This window comes from Phaseolus vulgaris, chromosome 5 (assembly GCF_051622355.1).
Source record: "Phaseolus vulgaris cultivar YP4 chromosome 5, ASM5162235v1, whole genome shotgun sequence".
Taxonomy (NCBI): domain Eukaryota; kingdom Viridiplantae; phylum Streptophyta; class Magnoliopsida; order Fabales; family Fabaceae; genus Phaseolus; species Phaseolus vulgaris.
Genome location: NC_143502.1, coordinates 3,084,824 through 3,106,290, shown reverse-complemented (window position 1 = coordinate 3,106,290; position 21,467 = coordinate 3,084,824). Strand labels below are relative to the sequence as shown.

The 21,467-nt window shown below is 31.0% G+C and overlaps 4 protein-coding genes across 4 annotated transcripts; 2 read left to right on the top strand and 2 right to left on the bottom strand.

Moving 5' to 3' along the window:
- The first annotated feature begins 564 nt into the window (after positions 1-564).
- Positions 565-1,276, top strand: LOC137834836 (subtilisin inhibitor 1). The gene is made up of 2 exons (XM_068643045.2): positions 565-784; positions 884-1,276. The coding sequence occupies exons 1-2, from the start codon at positions 727-729 to the stop codon at positions 1,111-1,113; spliced, it is 288 nt and encodes a 95-aa protein (XP_068499146.1). The 5' UTR covers positions 565-726; the 3' UTR covers positions 1,114-1,276.
- Positions 1,277-1,279: 3 nt separating this feature from the next.
- LOC137834834 (uncharacterized) lies at positions 1,280-4,765 on the bottom strand. Its single transcript, XM_068643044.2, has 2 exons — positions 2,011-4,765; positions 1,280-1,698 (listed from the first exon to the last, which is right to left on the bottom strand). Exon 1 carries the CDS (start codon positions 4,329-4,331, stop codon positions 2,025-2,027), a length of 2,307 nt encoding a protein of 768 aa, XP_068499145.1. The 5' UTR covers positions 4,332-4,765; the 3' UTR covers positions 1,280-1,698; positions 2,011-2,024.
- Positions 4,766-14,476: 9,711 nt separating this feature from the next.
- On the top strand, positions 14,477-16,665 carry RPL27 (ribosomal protein large subunit 27). The gene is made up of 3 exons (XM_068643043.2): positions 14,477-14,894; positions 16,042-16,143; positions 16,236-16,665. The coding sequence occupies exons 1-3, from the start codon at positions 14,607-14,609 to the stop codon at positions 16,413-16,415; spliced, it is 570 nt and encodes a 189-aa protein (XP_068499144.1). The 5' UTR covers positions 14,477-14,606; the 3' UTR covers positions 16,416-16,665.
- A 1,478-nt stretch (positions 16,666-18,143) lies between these two features.
- LOC137834831 ((+)-borneol dehydrogenase 2) lies at positions 18,144-20,259 on the bottom strand. The gene is given in 3 exon segments (XM_068643042.2): positions 18,144-18,893; positions 18,896-19,056; positions 20,094-20,259. Coding segments are annotated over 3 exon segments (840 nt in total). The 5' UTR covers positions 20,138-20,259; the 3' UTR covers positions 18,144-18,258.
- Between the last annotated feature and the right edge of the window lie 1,208 nt (positions 20,260-21,467).

The window sequence follows — 21,467 nt, the reverse complement described above, 5'->3', positions numbered from 1 at the left end:
ATACAAAGATAAAAATAATAAAAAATTAAAAAAATCATATTCAAAAGGATTACAAAATGATCAACTAGATTAAGCAAACGTGAGATATTGTGACTTTAGTCATTGAAAAATGATCTAATTCATAAATATATAAAAAGTAGGAATGAGTCTTTCAACTTCAATATTTAATATTAAATTAATCTTAAAATAAAATTTAATATAAAGTTGACCCTTAAAATTGGAGTTCAACAACAAAGTGATCTCATCGAAATCAAGGTTATTTATCTTAAAATAAATAAATAATTTAAACTTTTTAATTATCTTTAATTTAATGTGGTAGATGTTTTATAAAAGTAGTAGTTCATTATTGAAGATTAATTGATAAGAAACTAGAATGCAGACATTCATTATACACAAAAAGAGGTCAAATGTTGATTTATAAAATGAAGCTAAGATTCAAAAAAATGGAGTAAAGTATAGCATTTTTTACTATTTTTTCCATCAAACATTGGCATGTAGCATTATCATAGTCTTGGTTGGCTTACGTGACACAACAAAATTGAGGCATATGGCATTGGATATATCAGCTTAATCATCATCTGAATATGCAAAAGTCCAAAAAAGGTGGCAAGCAAGAACCAAACTCCACCGTTTAAGAGCTTCCATGGCCCCTACTTAAAGGGTTCAAGCTCAACAAAACCTTCATCAAAGGATCCTTTATTGAGTACTACATATTGGTTGGTGTTTATGGCTGAGGAAAAGCAAGAACAAGGGACTAACCCTCCCCAGGAACAACCCTTGCCAAGTGAGTCATATTCTTCCTCTTTTCAAACATATTCAAGTCACATTGGTTGAAATTTTCATGAATGTTTATGAATAGTATCAAAGTATGTTTGGTGCACAGGGAATTACATGCAGGCTTTGGGGGCTAACAATCCTACAAAGACAAGTTGGCCTGAACTGGTTGGTGTCACTGCTGAAGAAGCAGAAACAAAGATAAAAGAAGAGATGAGTGAGGTTCAAATTCAAGTGGTGCCTCCTGACTCTTTTGTCACTGCAGATTTTAAACCTAAGAGAGTTCGATTGTATGTGGATGAATCTAACAAAGTCATAAGGACTCCAGCAATTGGCTAATACATCTTCTGCTGCTACTTATGTATCATTTTGAAATCATTTCATGGTGATCTTGTTGTTTGCTTTGGAATCTGAAGTTTTTTGTTTTTGTTTTGTATGAATAATGTATTTTCTTTCATGATACAATATTTTCTATCCATATCATAATTTTTATAATTCACAATGATGAAAAGGAAAAGAGAAAATCACATAATAATTAGTTGTTCTGCATTGTACAAACTAGCAATTTAGTTATCAGAATCCAGAGACATGGATAACCTTGATCAACACAAATATATTAGTGCATCAAATACAAACAAGTGCAACAAAGTAAACAACACATGATTGAAGTTCACTAAACATTTTGGTAAAGCGAATTCATAAAGCTAAACAGCAACCACAAGTTCCCTTTCTGGAGCTTCACTCTTCATTTTACTATTGCAATGCAAGTCCTTAATGTTTGAAGCTGAGTTTATCCACGTTTCAGAAAGTTGGATATGCCAACCAAATTTTACTTGCTGCAATGGCACATTTCTCCTCAGAGGTTTGGTTATGCTTCCCGTGAAAGATAACACTTTCTCTTGGTTCACCTTTCATGACAGTAGACTAACCAGAAAAGAAAAAGGAGACAGAAATCTTGTATTCAGGAACTGATCTTGTATTCACGCTTGAAAACAACAAACAACTTCATGTATAAAGAAACTCAAATTTATGTTATTATCAGAATAATTTATATGAATAAAGAAATCGATCAAAATAACATAGGTGTCGTGTGTGCTCCTAGTGATATAAAGAATCTTAATGTTCATAATTTCCCATGTCAATAATCTTTTTAAAATGCTGAAAGACTAAAATAATTGTTGATGTTAATAAGAAGTTTAGAAAGAATGAGAAAAAGGGTCTGTGCTCAATTTTTACCTCAGCAACATCCATCAGCTACAAGCTTGAATTCTTCCTGCATGACCAAATGCTGAATTGCTTCTCACACGGTTTTCACATTTGGGTGCTGGAATCACGGTTTCAAAGGCTTCAACTAGCAGTGCCACCTTCTTCTTCCTAGCTGGTGCAAGTTTTGTCACAGCTTGTCTGAGTGCACAATCAAGCATCCATTCCTCTGAATTCTTTCTCTCATCCATCATTTGATGCCTCAGATCAACCTTTTCTTTTTCTGGTTCAGGAACCAAGGGCAGGAAATTTGGCTCTTTGGGGTTGAACTTTCTCATTTCCTCATCATCTTCAACAGCCCTCTTTCTCCTAATTGCAACTTTCCAATTCTTGCTTGTGCTTTCCTCTTCATCACCTATGCAACTTGTTCTTTGGATCCTTCTACCTTTACCTTGGTCTTTTGCCAACAAATCCTGATCTCCATCAGCCATGTTACTTTCCTCAGACACATCCACCAATTCAATTTGGCTCTCCATTTTATTTCCCTCATCATTGTTCTCTAGGCTGCTAGAGTATCCATCTTCACTTGTCTCGTCAACTGTGCCAGTTTCACTCATCTTCTGACACTGTGTGTAGTCAATTGTCTCTTGATCCACATGCTTATCATCTTCTCCACCATTATCTTGTGCATTGGTCATATACTCAAATATTTCCTCTGTAAATGGAGTTTGGTCACGATCAGTACCTATGGGGGAGTACTCAACTTCTTCAGTTTCAACGCTTCCATTTGTATCTTCAAAATGGGTGCTTTCTTCTGACTTGGCTTCTTTGTGTGTTTCATCAACCAGAAAGTGCTCATAATAGCTACCAAGGATATCATCTAACCATGTCACTGACACATCATGAGAACTCTCTGATGAGGACTCAACTTTTGAGTCGCTGTCCTCTTCTGTGTAAACGGAAGAATCAGCATCCTCTTCGTGATCGAATCCGCAAAATCTCTCCTCCTTCCACTCCATTTCATAGGTTCTGGAATCAGGATCATCCATGTCAACATCCCCCATATCCTGTTCCCCATCGCTGCAGTAGCTTCCCATACTCATTTCTTCATGACACCAGACAATAGGTTGGTGATCTTCATCTGCATCTTGTGAATTTTGTTCTTGGAGAAATTCTCCCTTGGTATCTACTTCCTTTGCAACGTCATCAAAGGGTTTTATCAATTCCTCCTCAAGATCAATTTCACGTACAGAGGGAGAAGGAATACCGATTTCACTTGCTGCTATGCCATTATCTTCAATCGATGACTTGTTATCTGCTTCATCCTCAATCTCTTTGAGAAAATCTCTTCTCCCCATTTCTTCCGCTCCGGTTGGTTTTGCATCCTTTTCATTGGCATAGATTTCAATGAAGATATCAATGTCAATTTCATCACAAGCAGGTTTTTCCTCAGAAACACTCTGCTCAACATCAGAGTCCTTCTTATCTATCTGAAGGGGAACCTTCAGTCTCGGAGGGCTGAGTGCTTCAAGCTTGGCGCGCTTCTGCGTCTTCAGAAGGCGCCTCCTTGCTGACATGAAGCTCTTCAATGGTGGCAAATCAACATGATGATGACCATTAAGGGAACAATATGTGTAAGGGCAAACCTTCATGGCTGAAGTTCCCTCTGACTCGGTTGCCCCGTGGCTAAGCATGAGGTACGAAGGGAACTTTGAGTCCTTCAAAGTTGAAGAACAAGTGGCTCTCTGTGGTGCAGTCATATCTGCACACATAACAGCCCTGGAGGATTTTCTAGAACAGGTTCTAGAAGCCTTGAAAGTAGTGGTTTTGGTCAATGTTCTCACCAAACTCAGACTAGACGATCTTGCCAAGGCTTTGGCAGGTTTTTTAGCACAGACAGCTTTGGAATCTGTGGAAAATTTTCTTGGAAGATTCTTGAAATCAGAACCAGATTGAGGGTTCCTGTGGCTTACCGGGAAAAGTTCCTTTTTTGCATGTGAACTGCTTGTTGGCTTCATGTAATTGGGTGAAGCATCTGTTGTTCTGAGCAAAGGTTGCTGCTTCTGAGGTGATGCTGATGCTGATGCTGTAGTCGTTGGAGTGTGAAGAGGAGGTGGCTTTCCCGGTTGAGACAAGCTTCTCCTTGAAGGTGGTGGTGATGATGATGATTGAAGAACCTCGAGATCAGAAAGCTTTATTGACCTTGATTTTCTCATTTTCTTCTTCATATCAGCCCCTCTACTTTTGCCATCTTGGTGCTGAGATGAAGATAGCTTCATGTTTGCCAACCTCTTGTCTGATTTAACATGTTCAGCTTGGATTCCAAGCTTGCTAGGAACCTTTCTTTGAACCATATTCCAAGGATAAACCACAGGTTGAATGAATAAGTGGGAATAAAGGATACTGGTTTGGTATATGGTTTGGTCTGTTTTCCTTCCTTGGCTTTATGGAGTTCAAGCACAGGAAGAAAAGAAACCTTGAGGTTGTTTTGGTTTTGGTTTTGGTTTGGTTTTGTTTTCCTTGTGAGGAAGAAGTTCACAGAAGAAAGAAAAGAGGAAGAAAGAAGGAAAGCTTGAAACCCAAACAACCAGAGAGAGATTCTCCTCTCTTGGTTTGGTTTGGCATGCCTTAGTTTCTTTTTGTTTATTCTCAACTGTGGTTAGGCAGGTGCTGTTATTTGAATATGGTTTTGATATGTGTTTGATGCTGACTTGCACTAACAGGTGGTTTTTGGGGCCCTTTTATGCTTATCATTTTCATACATGAACTACTAGTATTCTCAAAATATGGGAATTTTTCATTGGCTGTTTTCAATATTTAAGCCTATAATTGTAGCTGATTTGATTTCTTAACTCATCATCTTTCCCAGAATGACCAAATCACCCCTTGGTTTTGGATAAGGAAACCCTGTGGCCTTGTTTAGGTGAAGAGATTAATGCACTTGCTTTAGTTTAAGACACTTTTGAGTAATGTGAATTTGGCTTTATTGAGGAAATTCGTTTGATTCAGGAAACAAGTATCATGGCTTCTGCTTTTCAATCAATAGTTTAACACACCTGTGATGCTGCTTCACAAGCAGAATTGCAAATGGTGCTTCATTCATCAAAAAGAAATTGATGGAAGAAAAAGTCTATGTAAAGTAGCTGAGACAAAAGTAGGTGGCAGTTAGTAGATCTGTTAGCTGATAAAAATCAACTTTGTGATGGCAAAAACTTCAATGTTCATAAATTTCATGTATGTGTTTCAACATATATTTTCCTTCACAACAAAGTTTTTGTTCCAAATTTCAATGAATAGTGTGTTTTTCTAACTGTGTTTTAAGCATTTAATGTCAACAACTTAATCCTAACACACCATATTTACATATTACATATTAGTTCAAATTTGTAAGAATTGTAACAACCAAGATTTTTACATATTACCATAAAATTAATTACACTTTTAAATAAACAACTTTAAGTGTTTGTTCAACATATTTTTGAATCTTAATCACCGAAAGAAAAAAAAAAGTTTTAAAAAATTACTTGTTCTATGAAGTTTCATTTTGAAATTAATTAAAAAAAAAAGGTTTGCATGAATGTCAAAAGTTGATTTTATACACAAATAAATTATTTCAAACGCTCCTAAATTGGTAACCCTATAACGTTCAGGATCCAAAATTTGAAAGACTTTTGAATAAGTATTATTCAAAGTTTTGATCACAGTTTTAACTTTTTGAATAAGTATTATTCTTTCGTATCTTATTATGTGTAGTTAAGTTTGTCGTGGATAAATTAAGAAATACAATAAAAAATTGCCAATCAAATAATTAATTTTTTTATTCATTTCTACATCACAATATTAGGTAATTTAATTACAAATTAGTTAAAGAAGAAAGATATAATGAATATATTTAGTTTATTTAGAGTATATAAGAATTTTCAGAAAAGAAAAATAAAAAATAAGTTTTTCTGTTTAATATTAATTTCTGTAAAAAAAATTAGAAAAACTATATTAAAGAGATTCTACGCATTAATTTATACCATTTATGTTTAACTTAAATAAAAAACTTATTTAATTTTTTTAATTTCAAAATTGGCTTCTCCATTATGTTCAAGATTGAACATTTAATCACAGTTCTCTCTTTCTTATGAACATTAATTAAACACATTTAATCACTATTTTAACCTCTTAAACATATAAGAATTAAACAAGTGAAATAAAATTAACTTTGGCACAAGTTAAAATCACTTATACACACACTTATATACAAATTGAAAATAAAATTATATAAAGAAAATTTTACAGATTAATTTAAATTTGAGTTTCCTTATCTATGCAAAGGAGCAAATAATAATGAGAAAAAAAATGAAGGGGTAGTATTGTAAATTGAGCCTACTAAACATGCTTTTTATACTGCAATTATATCCACGTGAAGATATTTTTCTTTTGTTCCTTTTTTTTTTCTTTGTGACAAGTAAGGTTTTGGAGGCAAAAAAAAAAGCACTAAGGAAAAGACAAAGCCTTGTGGTCGGCAAAATTGGGCTGCTATTGGGCCCTACATGGGTGTGGAGCCCACTTCTGCAGACGCTCCTCTTCCTCCCTTGAAACAAATAATAATAATAAAGAAAAAGGAAAAAAATTTGAAAGGAATAAAATAAAGCTTACAGAGAAATAGAAAGTGATAAATAAAGTGAAGAAAGAGAAAGAGAAAGAGAGTGCCCCAAATAGATACGCCACACGCCACCGCCCCATGCTACCTTAATGCCTCTTAAACCCTATTTTTTTGAACACTCTTCAACAATTAGGTCATCAATTCTAGCACCTTCTTCTTGTTTCACAAGATTTCAAATTGGTTTTTTACCCCTCCAACACCCTCTTCTCACGTCGAGAATGACAACTCATGCGAGGATAAGATATGATGGGTGGTCCGATAACGGTCCGATAGTGGATGGCCTGATACCATATTACAAAGTAGACTTTAAGCCTAACTCAATCCCATAAAATCAACTCAAGAAGTGAGGTTTACACCCACTTATATATAATGAAATTTTTTCATCTCTAGTCGACGTGGAATCTCCACCAGATATTGATCGAACGATGTAAAATTAAAATATATTTACTAAAATATGTATTAACAGTAATTAAATTATATAAATAAATAATATGAGTATTAAATATAATGCAAGTTTTAATTAAGATTTAAAAGTGAATTGACTCACCAGCTATTATAAATAGACGTTGTAATAAAAACAAATATACAACATCACTTTTACATAATTATTGTATTTGAATACTAAACACTTACATAAATATCAGATAATCTTTTATCAATACTCTTTCGATCAAGAACTGAAGTAAAAACAACAAAAAAAAATAAAAACTAGTTCAACTAGTGAATATTATCGTCTCAACTCATCTTTTAAAAAAACAATTTTAAATAATGAAAGTTGTGAAAACATGATAAAGTCCAATTTGAATTTCTAAGAACCAAATGATAAATAATTTTTGTACAAGATTGAAAGGTATGTGAATGTCACCACCACCCAATGTTATAACTCCCAAATGTTAAGTGTTGAGTGAGAATGTCCCTATAATGATGGGTAATGATGCCCTAATTGTCATCTCACTATAATGTAGTGTAGGGTATACACGTGCATTGTCTGTTGTTGTTATTAATTATATACATAGAATATAATATATTCAAAAATATACATAAACCTCATCTCATTATATCAAAACATGCATTTTATTAGTGCTTCCTAAATATTGCTACCATTCTAATTCATTTACTTTAATGCTACTTTCTATATTGTAAAACATATTCTTTTTCCTTTTTGTCAAGGACAAATATTGTCCTCTTCTTTTTCTTTTGCAACTGTTTATACATCATTGTTCTTTCAATTTTGACCTCACAATTAGCTTTTTTTTTCCTATAGGTCAACTTTATTAGCATTTTTTGTTTATAATTCTTCTCAAATTGGGATTTTACACTTTTCTTTTAATATTTTATATTTATTAATAAGTGACCAATTTAGTGATTGAAAATAGGAGGTAAGGTTGATTTATGTTTTTGTAAGAATGATTATTCTGATTTAATCCATAAATAGATAACAAATAGAAAATAAAATGGTCCTTGAACTTAATTTTTTTTTACAAAACTAAATTAGTAGGCACTAATAAACTTTTTACATGTTAAGTACTGAATCATACTTTGATTCTTCTCATTACCAACTTGGCAGTGCATTATTTAATGATCAAATTAGTGATAAATTCTTTCAAATTACCAAATCTGCACTGTTATTTTAAATACTTATCATGAAATTCTACATACGACTTATAGTGTAACGAAAATACCATACTTAAAAAATATTTAATTTTGATTACATTTTTAGAGATAAAAAAGGGAAGGTTAAAAGTTTAGCTACTATTTATTTTATTATTTCAAGTAAAAAAGCATTGAGGGTGATTGCCTTTGATAACAATATAAATAATTATTGGATCATGACTTACATAATATATATATATATATATATATATATATATATATATATTCGAACTCTCCGAATGAAAAATCTGAATCTGTTTTTATATTAATAAAAAAGATTATATGAGAATGAGTATGTAAATATCTATTTCGTTCTCATTCTCATTCGTTTTTATACTCGTCTAATTTATAACAGTTCACAATTGTAATGTATTACTTTTTATAATACTATGATTAACAATATTATTAGAATAGTTTGGATAATTTTATATATGTTTTACAAATGGACTAAATTAATATTGTTATAGACACAATCTAATTCAACGATTAACAAATTAAAAAGTTTTGTTTAACACTTTTTTGACAAATTCATAAATTTAGATAAATTAAATCTTATTCTCATGAAGATAGAAATAGTCGATGAAGTTTTTATTCAATAAACGTTAAGTAACAAATAAACATGAGGTTTTTACCTTACCTCATTTCATGAAATATTGTAAAACCAACAAATTCTAGGACTTCATCTTATGCTTTTAGTATAACCAATTTTATATTAGAAAAATATTAGAATGACACAAGTTGGACATGAAAAAATAACTCCTTGATGATAAATTCATGATAAGGATAGACAATCTACTTTGAAGAAAAGAAACTTGCATGGGCCACACGAACAAAATATTTTTTAGCAAAGTAAGTTTATTCATCTAAGTATTTAAAGTAGTACAACCATCCAAAGTCTTAATCAATTCTTCAATAAAACTAACTATCGTAAGATTAATCGAAGTATGATCATATGGAGTGATAAGAATATAAATTTAGTTTATTTCTTATGAGATTAATTAGTCAAATAAGAACAAAAAGATTTTTTTACCATTAGTTAATGTTCATGATTGTTAGTTTTTTTCAAAATTCATTGTTATTTCGACTGGAAACTGATGTCCACTATAACTATTCTCAATGAGTTGATGAAGTGAAACCTTAAATTGAACCAATTTCACATACAAAATGACCAATTTCTATCAGTTCCATGCTACAAGTACCTGGATGGTCTAAAGCTTAAATCAATGATGAAACACAAATTTCGTTTTATAGTACGCGAATGAAAACATATTTGACCCTTTTGTAAACAACTTAAGAAAAAAAAAAAGAATTACTTATTTTAAATGAAATTCTGATCATAACAATATCTTATATTCCCTGCTAGTTTCAGTATAATAGGTTTAGATATTGAGAAAAATGAATGGTAACTTAAAAATTGTAGGTAATACAAGATAAATGGATTAATTGGTTGAAAACCCTAACTCAATTTACCAAATTTTGGTAGGTTGGTAATCCACCGGTGAAACTGAAACTTACTTTACCATCCTACAAATTAAGTTCTTACAAATAACAACATTTTTTCTCAATACTTTGAAGAAAAAATAAATTTCACATAAAAGATAATAAATTATTTATTTGTATTTTTAATTTTATTATTTATTTTTTATAAAAAATACAGATATTTTCACACTGATTTTAGATTTTTTTTATAATATATAATTTTACATATTACTTAAAATATGATCTCATTATACATTCTATTATATAAAATTTATTTAAAAAACGGTCAATACATAACACGAAAAATATAGTACTTATATATATATATATATAAACTTATACTTATCAAAATCACGAATAATTTATACCGATATTAATGTCATAAAAAATATATAAATCAAATCATAATGCGATAAAAATGTTTGTGTATATATTTTTTAATGGAAATACTTTTTACTTAGAAAGGAACGTACAATAGAAAAAAAATTCATATCTAATTAGGGCATACTTTTCTGTTTTATTTTAGTCGTGGTCACTTTTTTTTATAGAGGAATTCATTATAAACTTTCTTAAATTATACTTTTTTTTATTCTCACATTTTTTTTTAATTTTCGTAATATTTATTGTAGTTTTCATAATACTTTTTGTGGTAGTTATGTTGTTATATCAATTTATATTCAGTGAAATACAAACACTGATACAACACGGACACAAATACAAATATATATATATAATATTTAAAATGTAGGACACGAGAACACAAATCTATATATTATATAATTATGAATTATATAAATTTGACAATAAAGATTTATGTGCACAAATATCTTTCTCGTTATTTTTTGAACAGAAAAAATATTTTTCATGACTTGTTCAAAAGAATTTGTTTCTTATTTTTGTAATCATAATAAAAATTTATAAAATAAGTTTGAGTCTTTAGAAAATTAATGTATTTTTCTTTTTTAAAATTGTGTTAAAACCGTATTAGAATTATCAAATTCAACAAATACTCTTTGAATTGGACACTTCACGAATATGTATTCTACAACTAACCTCATTTAAGAGAAGTGTCATAACAGTAAAAAAATTTGAAAAAAATTAAAAGATCATATTTTTATATTTTTACTATATTTAATTATATTTAACAGATTCAATGAAGATTTGATTTTGTTTAAATTTTTATTAAAAAAAATGCTATTTAGTTTTTCTATTTCTTTGAATATTTTATTATTTTTATTATTAACCTATTTTGTTTTGTCTTTATCTTCAGACAAAAATTGCACTCTGTGCATTGCAGAATCTCTTCTCCATGGCGCGCGAACCGAAGAGCGTTGGTGTGAAGATCCTATGGCTATGGACTTTCGGAACCGCCGCTAGTAACCTCTCTTCCAATTCTTTCTCCTTCAATTGTTTCTTCACCGTTAATCAGATTCACTTCACTCATTTTTTTCTCTCACAGTTCTAGTCACCAACGTCATGCGCACCAGAATAAGAGACATGGACGCACTCATGAACGCCGAACAACAACACCAGCAGCACGATGCCGCTACCACTGACTCGTCTTTGGTGGACGCGAATAGAGATTGATTTGCACTGTTTCTGACTCGCTCTTGGATTGTGAGGTGCTGGTTAAAGTCTCTGAGGATAAAAGGGCACGCAAGGTGTTTGTTGAATGTCCTAACTGAACTAAGTCTGAACCGCCAGCGAAATTTGGAACCCACACACGATGGTGATGTTACTTTATAGTTATGTCTTCATTTTTTGTGATTGTGGCATGTGTTTTACATCGTATTCTCATAAATTGATCTTCTCGTGGGTTTTGCACTCTAGCATTGTCTAGTTAATAATTTGTTTAGATGCTGAGAATGTATGGCATGAAAGCTAGAATATTAATAAAGTAAAAAACGTCATTGAAATTAGTTTTTTGTCCATCTTATTAGTCCTCTGTTTTAGGGTGAGTTTGCATGAGAAAAAGAGAAAAATTATGATGGTTTGGTTGGGTAAAAATAAGAAGAAAACACAAAATCAAGATTGGGTAAGAAGAAGTGTCTGCATAAGTATGGGGGCAGAAAAACGCTGAGAAGTTGAGAATATATGCAATATATTCAACTATGTTAGGAAAAATAGGAAGATTGAGTTTGAAAATAAAGACGTATAATTGATTCAGCCACAACGATGGAGAGTGAAAAAAGAAAAAAAAAAGTGAGTTATTCAAATATGAAGTTGACAACAAAGGGTAATCTGAGTACTGAAATTAGCTCACACAAGATTATCAGGGGTTAACATATAACCTTTAGTATTCAGGCGTATTATAATCATTTCTCAAACAAACAAAGGAATGATTGCAAACCTTGGAAATTTAAATGATGTTGAAACTCGAATTCAACTACGACAAAAAAAAATGGAAAATTCATCACTTTCCGAGCTAAGACTGGTCTGTCATAAACTTTTTCTCGTATGCAAGCATCTAACATTGTCAACTGAAATACTGCAAATGATCCAAAACTCCTTAAAATCTTATGGGGTTGGGTACACCAACTAAGCATAGTCTGATGGTGCTTTACCTTTATCATTTTTGTTCTCTTTGTCGATGAAGATGCCATGTATAGTAAACTTAATATCTATTATCAAAAGGTTGATTTCACAGTAACAAAATAATACGATATGAGAAAATAAAACAAAATTATTAAGGAACAAAACAATTAAACATAACACACAACATAATAAAGCAATAATATTATTACAACTTCAATGATATACAAAATTAACTTCAAACTTTAATTAAGTAAAATTAAAAGACAAGTTAAACACAATTTAACTATGCCAAATAGTTGTTTCGGTGTAACTGAGTTTAGATACAGGAAGTGGTAGCATTGGTTTATGTCATCTTCATCTTTATATTGAGTTCAACCAACATAGACCATATATCTGACTTATATTGAACGTTATCAATGATTATATTTTGGATGTGTTATCGTTATTTTTCATCCTAAACATTACTACATTTGCCAAATATTTAGTCTAACTGTGGATATAAAAAAAATGTCTTTAATATTCTTTTTACTGCATTTCAAACTTTTTACAATTCAATTTATAAGGAAAAAAAATGATTTTTATAATGTTCCGACAATGATAAATAACTCTATTTTCTTTAAAATAAGGGTGGATTTTAAACTTTCACTTTAAACCTTTTAAAAAATTAAAAATTTCTTCAACAATAACATCAATCACAAATTTTTCAATGAATACAAATTTCAATAAATTTTCTCCACAAATTTACTCTAGATATCTTAATTCAAATAATCTTCCTTTCTTCGTATTTTTTTTCAAAATTCACTCTCTCAAATTTTTATATATCCCCTCCCTAGTTAAAACACATTTTATATAGTAATAAGTTAGTAGTGTTGGATGAAAGTTTTTTCCTAATGCGGTGATAGGAATAAAAGGAAGAACAACAACACTCTTTAATCAGGAAATTGGGATGGTAACTAGTAGCTCACAGGTATTTTTATTTCTAAAATAATGATTTATTTATATTGTGTTTCAGAGTTAAGGAATAAATACTGGAATTTCTAAGATGACTTTTTTTACTTTAACCTAAGTATAGTATTTTTTAATTAAAGTTCATAATTTAAATGATTTTTATTTTTTTATTTTGGAGAAGGAATTTGCAAAAACAACACTCCGTATCTTCTATTTCCAAATTTGCAAAACTCAGTTTACAAACCAATAATCCATAAAAAAAAAATCATATTAGGAGCTTTTCAATTTTACTTTCTGAACCTACGATAGGTAGTCCCAACTAAAATCAAACAGGTTCTAAATATGAGTTTTTCAAGAATAAATTATAAAAAAAAAGTGATGTTTGTTAAGAGGAAATTTTTCATACCCGATAATTATGATAGCTGAGAGTTACATGATTCCCAGAGAGACTAAAATGTATTTGATTGCTAAAAATTATTATTGGGAAATTTACATAAATTTTCCTGAAAACAAAGAGTAATATGTTATTTTTTTATTAAATTTTTTATTTACACGAAGTAAAAATTAGATTTTCATATCTTCTTGATAATATTTATTTTGCGAAACTTAATTAAAAATCATTTTTGGAAACCTGATTCTTTTGACAATATTATTTTTTAATATCTAAATTAAACCTGGGAAGTACTTTCTTAACATTATATCGTGGGAAACTAAAAATTTCTCTTTTTTCGAATACCTTCTCGGTTAATTGCGATTATATAAAAAATGTACTATTTTTAAATTTAAATAAAACCTTATTCTTTTAAAAAGATATTGTCTTTACCATATTTATATTATAATGTAAATATTTTTAATTTCTAATTAGTGAGTTTTGATTTTGATCTTTATTAAAAAATGTTTTTCATTTATAAAATTTGAAATCAAGTAGTCCTTTTTATAATGTTTTGAAATATTGTTGTAGTTTATATAAAATGTTTTTATTTGATTTGTATGCTCCAAAGTTTTAAATAATGCTTTAGTTCTTAATATTCATTTTATGATTAAATAGTGAATAAATGTTTCCATAGTTAAAAACAACTATTTCATATTTTATAAAAATAAAATAAAAAGTTATTAATTATATAAAACTAAAAAAACTCAATATAATTCATTAAAAGGAATATAATAAAATAATTTTAATTTATACAACTACATATTGAAGAGATTAAAAAATGTAGTTTTATCTCTCATAAAATCCAAAATTGTAATATTCCCAAAATTGGCCTTACCCTCTTCATTTCTTATCCATCATCAACGAACCCATCTTCCATTTTCCCAGCGAAACTGTGTGTGGCCTTTATCTTTCCACCACTTCACTTCCATGGCTGCAGCTTCAATGTGTATGACTTTCAACCTCGCAACAGCATTCAAAGGTCTCTCCTTATCTTCTTCCTCTTCCTCCTTCGCCGGAGCTTCTCTCCGCGCCGGCCCCACCTCCCTCGTCTGCCTCCCACGCCGCCGCCCGCTCATCATCGAGAACGCGCACAAGAAGGGAGCGGGAAGCACCAAGAATGGCCGCGACTCGCAGAGCAAGCGCCTCGGTGTCAAGATTTACGGCGACCAGGTTGCCAAGCCCGGTTCCATCATCGTTCGCCAGCGCGGAACCAAGGTGCCTCCCTTACCATTTTCTCTTTCGCTTTTCGGTGAATTCATGTTGCGAAGCTATTATTCACGTTGGTGAAGAGAGCTCGTGTTGGTGTTTCACCTTGGTAATGGATGGTATAATCTGATTGGAGAACATTACCAAAAGCACCTGAGGAATTGTCTTTAAGTTTTGTCTTTCCATAAAGGACAGCGCTTAGATGCTGAATCTAATGTGCTTTTTGGTGTATGTCTTGAAATTTTTCGTTGGTAATATGTGCAATAAAGTTGGATGGTAGTTGTTAATTAAGGTAAGGTTATAATTTTAGTTGGAGGATAAGACCACAAGAAGACGATGTACTGCGCTTAAGATTTGTTTGTGGTTGAAAGAAGTAGGAGAGGTAGTCTCAATTGTTGGGTTGCATACACTCAGGGAGTAACACTTTGGTGTGGCCTTCTGTTTTGATTTTCAAATGGTGAATGGAGATTGATGGTTTTCAGACGGTGGTGGAATATGGATAAGCTTTTCTTGCTTTTGTGATTTGTTGATTCAATGCTTTATAGAAGTTGTTAAATAGTTTATTACTGAATTGATGCCTGGAATAAAAATTTACACCAGTGTGCATTGGCAACCACAAGATAATCAATGTTTAGTGCACTATTCAATGGCTAGAAAATGAATAGAAAAAGAGCAAAGAATGAATAGGGTCTTCTGACTAGCTGAGTTGCCTTGTGCAATTAACAATACTGCAGTAGTTTCCTTTGATGATTGTTTACTATATTAGAGCTATTCCATAACTTTGATTACACTTTATAGAATGGAAGAACTTCCTAAAGTCAGTTTTATGTTTAGTGTTATAATGGTATTGATGGTGTAATGGGGATCTCATAGTCACAAAAGCAGTCTTTAAGCAATCTATTCAGTAGCAAGTAGAGCTAGAGGACAATTGTATTTTGGGGGAGTTCATGCTTGAGAAGTGAAAAACAATAAAAAAAACATCTTTCTTAATTCTTAAATCTTTGCAAAAGGTAAGTAAATGCCGCCTTCAACATAACTTGCTACACCTAAAATCTATTATACCTTTGTTACTACAGTTTTCTGTACGTACTGTCTAATACAAGCGCCATTCCCATTGTTTCCATCATCTAATTATTTTTCTCTGCATCCCTTGAAGTTTCATGCTGGAAAGAATGTGGGGCTTGGCAAAGACTATACCATCTTCTCCTTGATTGATGGAGTGGTAAAATTTGAGAAATATGGACCTGACAGGAAAAAGGTTAAATAATTTTCTTACAACTAGATGATGACGTGTATCCTATAATCCTAGAGAATACAAATTAATGAGCTATGCAACATGTATTGCTACAGGTGAGTGTTTATCCTCGAGAAGTACAACCTGAGAACCCCAACAGCTATAGAGTAAGGAAGAGAGAGTTCTTCAGGATGAAGCGTGAACGCAAGAAAGCTAGACAAGATGCAGCAGTACCTTCACCCCAGCTTGTTCTGGCTTCTGCTGATGATGCATCAATCACTAATCCAATGTGCTGATTCTGATTAGATCAGTTTACTGTGTAAAATACCCGTCGCAATTTTTTGTGTTTTTGTGTATCTCTAAACCTTGTAAAATTTTATTGAGTTTTGTTAAAGTATCGAAGTACTAAGATGACTGTCCTTGTATTCTGAGCAGGAAAATTGAATTCGTGCTCAAAATCCATCATTAGTGTTCTAAACCAATACCCTCTTTTGCTTATTCTGTAGTTTTTTATTTGATGAATGAGAGAAGTCTTCTGCTTGATAAGTTCACGTATGCAAAACATTTAGTCATCACTTGTCATCTCAATCATAACATTGCTTGATAAATTCTAAGCATGAGAACTTGGTTTTGTAGTATTTAGAATACAATTCACATGCCGGTTGCATTCTTTGTTATTATTGTGGCATACCAGTCAGAGTCATCATGGTCATTCACTTGTACGGGTGAATCAGTTCAGTGCATCCTAAAATCCATGCTTCATGTAACCAAAAGTTTTATGGAGTTGCTTATTAGGTGTTGTATTCACCCTTCTGAGATGTGAAAATGAATTAGCATCAGGATAATATACAAGTACGCTCTAATGAGATTCATTGAAATTGATTGGGAAAATAATCGGTGCCTCATCAAACAAATGAACTTAGAAGTAACCCAAACCAATTCAACAGCAACCACTGAACAGAAGATGACATGATCTTGCTGATAAAAAAAACTTAACATGATATGAAATAAATTTCAGTGTATTTATCTACTTAGCCGTTACTTTGTAGGCCACAAACTGAACTTTCTTGGCTTCCTTGGAGTCAGTTGTACGTTTTGGCAACATCATAGATTCATCTGAGAAAAGAATCAAGAGAATACTAGAAAGGCAATGAGCATATCGATCCCTGTATAGCCACTTCAAATAGCATGAAGAGGAGACAATATATGATAAAGGTACATGATTGTCCTTTTCTTTTTTCAAAGAATATATTTTTCTAAAATATTTCTGAGAAGTGTAGCTTCAAATCTTTTTTACACGTTTCAAATAATAGTTTTCAGAACGCATAAGAATTTTAAAATGTAATTTTTAATATCCTGCAATAATAGAAAAGTGCAAAAAAACAATTAAGGCAGTACCAATAGGAATATGGATACAAAAGAACAAAAGGGAACCCAATAAAATGAACATAATGATAATGTTACTGGGATTATAATATTCATCATCTGTAGAACTATCTATTTGGGCAAAAAATTCGCAGACCTAGTTTGAATTTGAATTTTTCTGATAATTTTTAGTGTAACTTTTTTATATATGATTGACACAATCCATGAGTTGAACAAGTTTTACTTGTGGAGGGGAAATTGTGTTATACACAAATACTAAAATTTCTCAGATTTTGCCAGAGGAATGGAGTTTAATTTTTTTATAGTGTGGATTTATGCTGAAGTGAATTTAAAGGCAGACATACCCAACCCACCCTAATGATAATACCATTTACTCTTTCTGGTGTCTTAATGAAGTCATCAAGAAAAAAGTCATCATACTTAGGATCAAATTGGATGGGTTGGATTACAAATAAAAAATCTAAAATTAAACCCTACTCATTAGTAAATGTAAATTCTTCAATGTGAATTATTAATCAATTACAAAAGTGAGTATAAACTGTTTTTTATATGATGTAGGGGAAAAAGACAAATTTGGATATACTTTTCCTAGAACATAATCCAAACAAACCCATGTTTAGGATAATAGATTTGGAATATTTGATGAACATGCTCTTTCACTTTATTTGAATGTTAACAGAAAATCCTTGTGGTAGACATCATGATTGCAATGTCTTAAACTTAGTAAATTAACATACAATGAAACACCATGAATCATCTAAAAACTTTGAGTGAGTGATTTGCACTGGTGAAGCCTCCATCAACCATGAGATTGTCTCCACTTATATATCTTGCATCATCACTTGCAAGGAATAGCACAGCATTAGCCACATCTTGAGTAGTTAACTCTACTCCCTCCAAGTTGGCCACTCTACCAGTAAAATCACGAAAACCAGCCAAGGCATCCTCAGTTCTTTCATCCTCAGGCAAATGGGCCATTGACAAAGCTGTTGCAACACCATAAGGTGACACACAATTCACTCTTATGCCATGTTTTCCCAATTCAGCTGCAACATTCTTTGTCAGCCCCAGAACAGCATATTTGGAACCTGTGTATGCATGTGGTCCAATGCCACCTATGACACTTGCCACACTGCATAAAGAAACAATTGAGCCCTTCTTCTTTGGGATCATAATTCTAGCAGCATGTTTCATCCCGTGGAACACTCCCTTCACATTTATACTAAACACCTTGTCAAATTCTGACAACTCTGCATTGCGGATGTCAGCACAAGGTGATCCAGAAATTCCAGCATTGTTGACTATGATGTCAAGGGTGCCAAATCTATCCACAGTGAAGTCCACTGCACGGGAAACATCTTCCTCCACAGTAACATCACAATGGAAAAAACAACATTTGCTTCATCATCAAGGGACTCACACACCTGCTTTCCAAGGTTGTCTTGCACATCAACTATACAAATTTTAGCACCATGAGTGTGGAAGAGATGCACAATGCTTTCTCCAATTCCAGAAGCCCCACCTGTAACCAAAGCCACTTTGCCTGATAACCTGAGAGAAAGAGACCATAGAGAACTTGGAAGTTCAGAGAACTCAAGATAATTTGATTTTTTATAATCCAAAATTTGTTGTAATATTTTCATAAATATAAATGTACTGCAAGTATAATATAACTGAACCTTAAAATAATTCTTCAAAATTTAATAAGTGGTTTGGTTGGATAATATTGTTCTGAGATGGATAACAATAAACTTTGCACAAAAGAACTAAAGATTGATTAATCTCTTTTTGTGTCCAATTTCATCTACCAAATGAATACTGCATCATATGTAGAAAAGGATTTGTTAGGATACAATTGCAAAAATTGGAAATAAGAGATTCCAGAGTGAGATTTATATGGCTGTAGACTCTTCAACTACAGCAACTAGCTTCTGTTGTGTGGTTCTCCAAAGATTTTAATTAATTAGTATCAGATCCTCTAATTGTGTAAGGATGCAATAACATTGTACCATACAAGATTATTAGAAAAATATAAACAAGGAAACCATCGATTTGTTTTGTTATCCACTTTGTTAACCTGCACAATACATACTCAGGCTCAAAAATGGAAAAACACACCAGTTAATCACTTCCCCTGTACAAATTATGGGGCTGAATTTGACTTGTGAGTTGTGTATAGTCAAAATTATTTTGGAAACTAGCTGTGAGCAAGGTGCCTAACTATACATAAGTTTATTATTATCTATTTGCTTTTACCCTCACATGTTAAGGTAATATCTTTTTCCATTCTTATTAACCCTGCACAACATGGCCATATAAGCAAATTATCAGAAAACAAGAGAAAGAGAGAGCTGGAGAAGTAAAGCTTGGTGCAGCAACAGGGTATCTAACACTGTGTTTCACAATATCTGATGCATAAAAGAAATTGACAAGTTGCTTAAACTAGATCTAAAACCAAAAACATATGTTGGTCAATACAAATGAGTTAAAGAGTGCATAAGAAATTTATTATATAGAGTAGATAAAAAGTGAAGAATATTATATTGGTGGCTATAAAGGGTGTTTGAGCTGATAGAAATATCTATTACCTTGGAGTTGGAGAGGAAGCCTGAAGAATACTGGTAGTGGACATGGCTCTCTACTTTCTCCTCCTACAATTTCTCAAGTTACAACAACACAGACAACTAATCATTAGGATAAGAAAAGGTTGCCAAACAGAATATTTCTTCTTCTGCACATAAAATCAACTTACAAAATCTCGACTTAGTTAGGAAAGTTTTTCTATTTATATACTATAAAATGTTTAATTTTTAAGTGAGATTTTTTAACATATTTTACTTATCCATGAGGCTTGTGAACAATTTATTCCTCCACCATAAGCCTATATTTTTTTAAAATTTCTAAAATTACCTTTATTTGGGATTTGAAAATCTGAAATAATAAATATAATTCAAAACTAAAAAAATACATTCCAAAAATAAAAATCCGGAACACAAAACTTAAAATACATTCCCGATAAGAATTTCTGAAATTTAAAAATGTATTTTGGAAATTTAAATCAGAAATATTTCTGGATAAAGAATTTTGGAAGTAATTTTTATCCACACCCTCTTTTATTTAAGGTTATTTTTATCATTTATTTTGAAAAAATATTTTTATTATTTTCAATAATAAATTGGTTACATTTTGAAATTGATATATTACCAGGAGAATTTGCTTTATATTATTGAATACTATATTTATATAACATATAAAAAAATAAAAAATAACAGAATTCTCTTTCATCTTTTAAACCAAACAAAACTAATGAGTATCAGTATAACATGTATTTTCTTTTTTGGAATTTCACTTGCCTTGTATGCTATAATTTAAATATCACTCACACCTCTATACTTTAAAAATAGAAATTAGTATCTATTGTATTTTTAATAAAATAACATTAATATCTTTTCTAATTTTTAAATAAACATTCATAACTTTTTGTTATGTATTGTGAGAATTCTAAAAGGTTTTTAGTCTTATATTATTATTATTATTATTTTTTAAATTATACATCAAGATTTTTTTTAAGTAGGTAACAAAATGGACCTTATGTATATATATACATGGAGTTGTGGTCAAATGGTTATAAAAATAAAAATAAAAATTAAAAATAAATTTAATAGTATGTTTTTGTGACTGAATGTATAAGGTTTTCTTAGATTGTTAATAAATAATAATTAAATAGTTTATTTTATTTTTTATAAAAAATATTTATTTACATTTTTAAAATTAAAATTTTTACGATTTTCATTCAAGTTTCAAACAATATATTATTTCACTAAAATAAGGGATGTAAAATGAGCATAATATATTAAAAATATTAGGAAGGTGGTTCTCTATTTAAAACTAGAAAAAAGGGTAAATTTGATTTTATTAAAATATGATAAAAATATTTATTTATTTTAAAACTAGAAAAAAAA

What these genes read in the sequence shown, in the direction of transcription:
- LOC137834834 (XM_068643044.2), bottom strand. Translation starts at nt 4,331, where the DNA reads ATGGTTCAAAGAAAGGTTCCTAGCAAGCTTGGAATCCAAGCTGAACAT.
- LOC137834836 (XM_068643045.2), top strand. Translation starts at nt 727, where the DNA reads ATGGCTGAGGAAAAGCAAGAACAAGGGACTAACCCTCCCCAGGAACAA. An exon ending in CCAGGAACAACCCTTGCCAA is followed by an intron (nt 785 to 883) that starts GTGAGTCATATT and finishes TTTGGTGCACAG; the next exon opens with GGAATTACATGCAGGCTTTG.
- RPL27 (XM_068643043.2), top strand. Translation starts at nt 14,607, where the DNA reads ATGGCTGCAGCTTCAATGTGTATGACTTTCAACCTCGCAACAGCATTC. An exon ending in TTCGCCAGCGCGGAACCAAG is followed by an intron (nt 14,895 to 16,041) that starts GTGCCTCCCTTA and finishes CATCCCTTGAAG; the next exon opens with TTTCATGCTGGAAAGAATGT. An exon ending in ATGGACCTGACAGGAAAAAG is followed by an intron (nt 16,144 to 16,235) that starts GTTAAATAATTT and finishes GTATTGCTACAG; the next exon opens with GTGAGTGTTTATCCTCGAGA.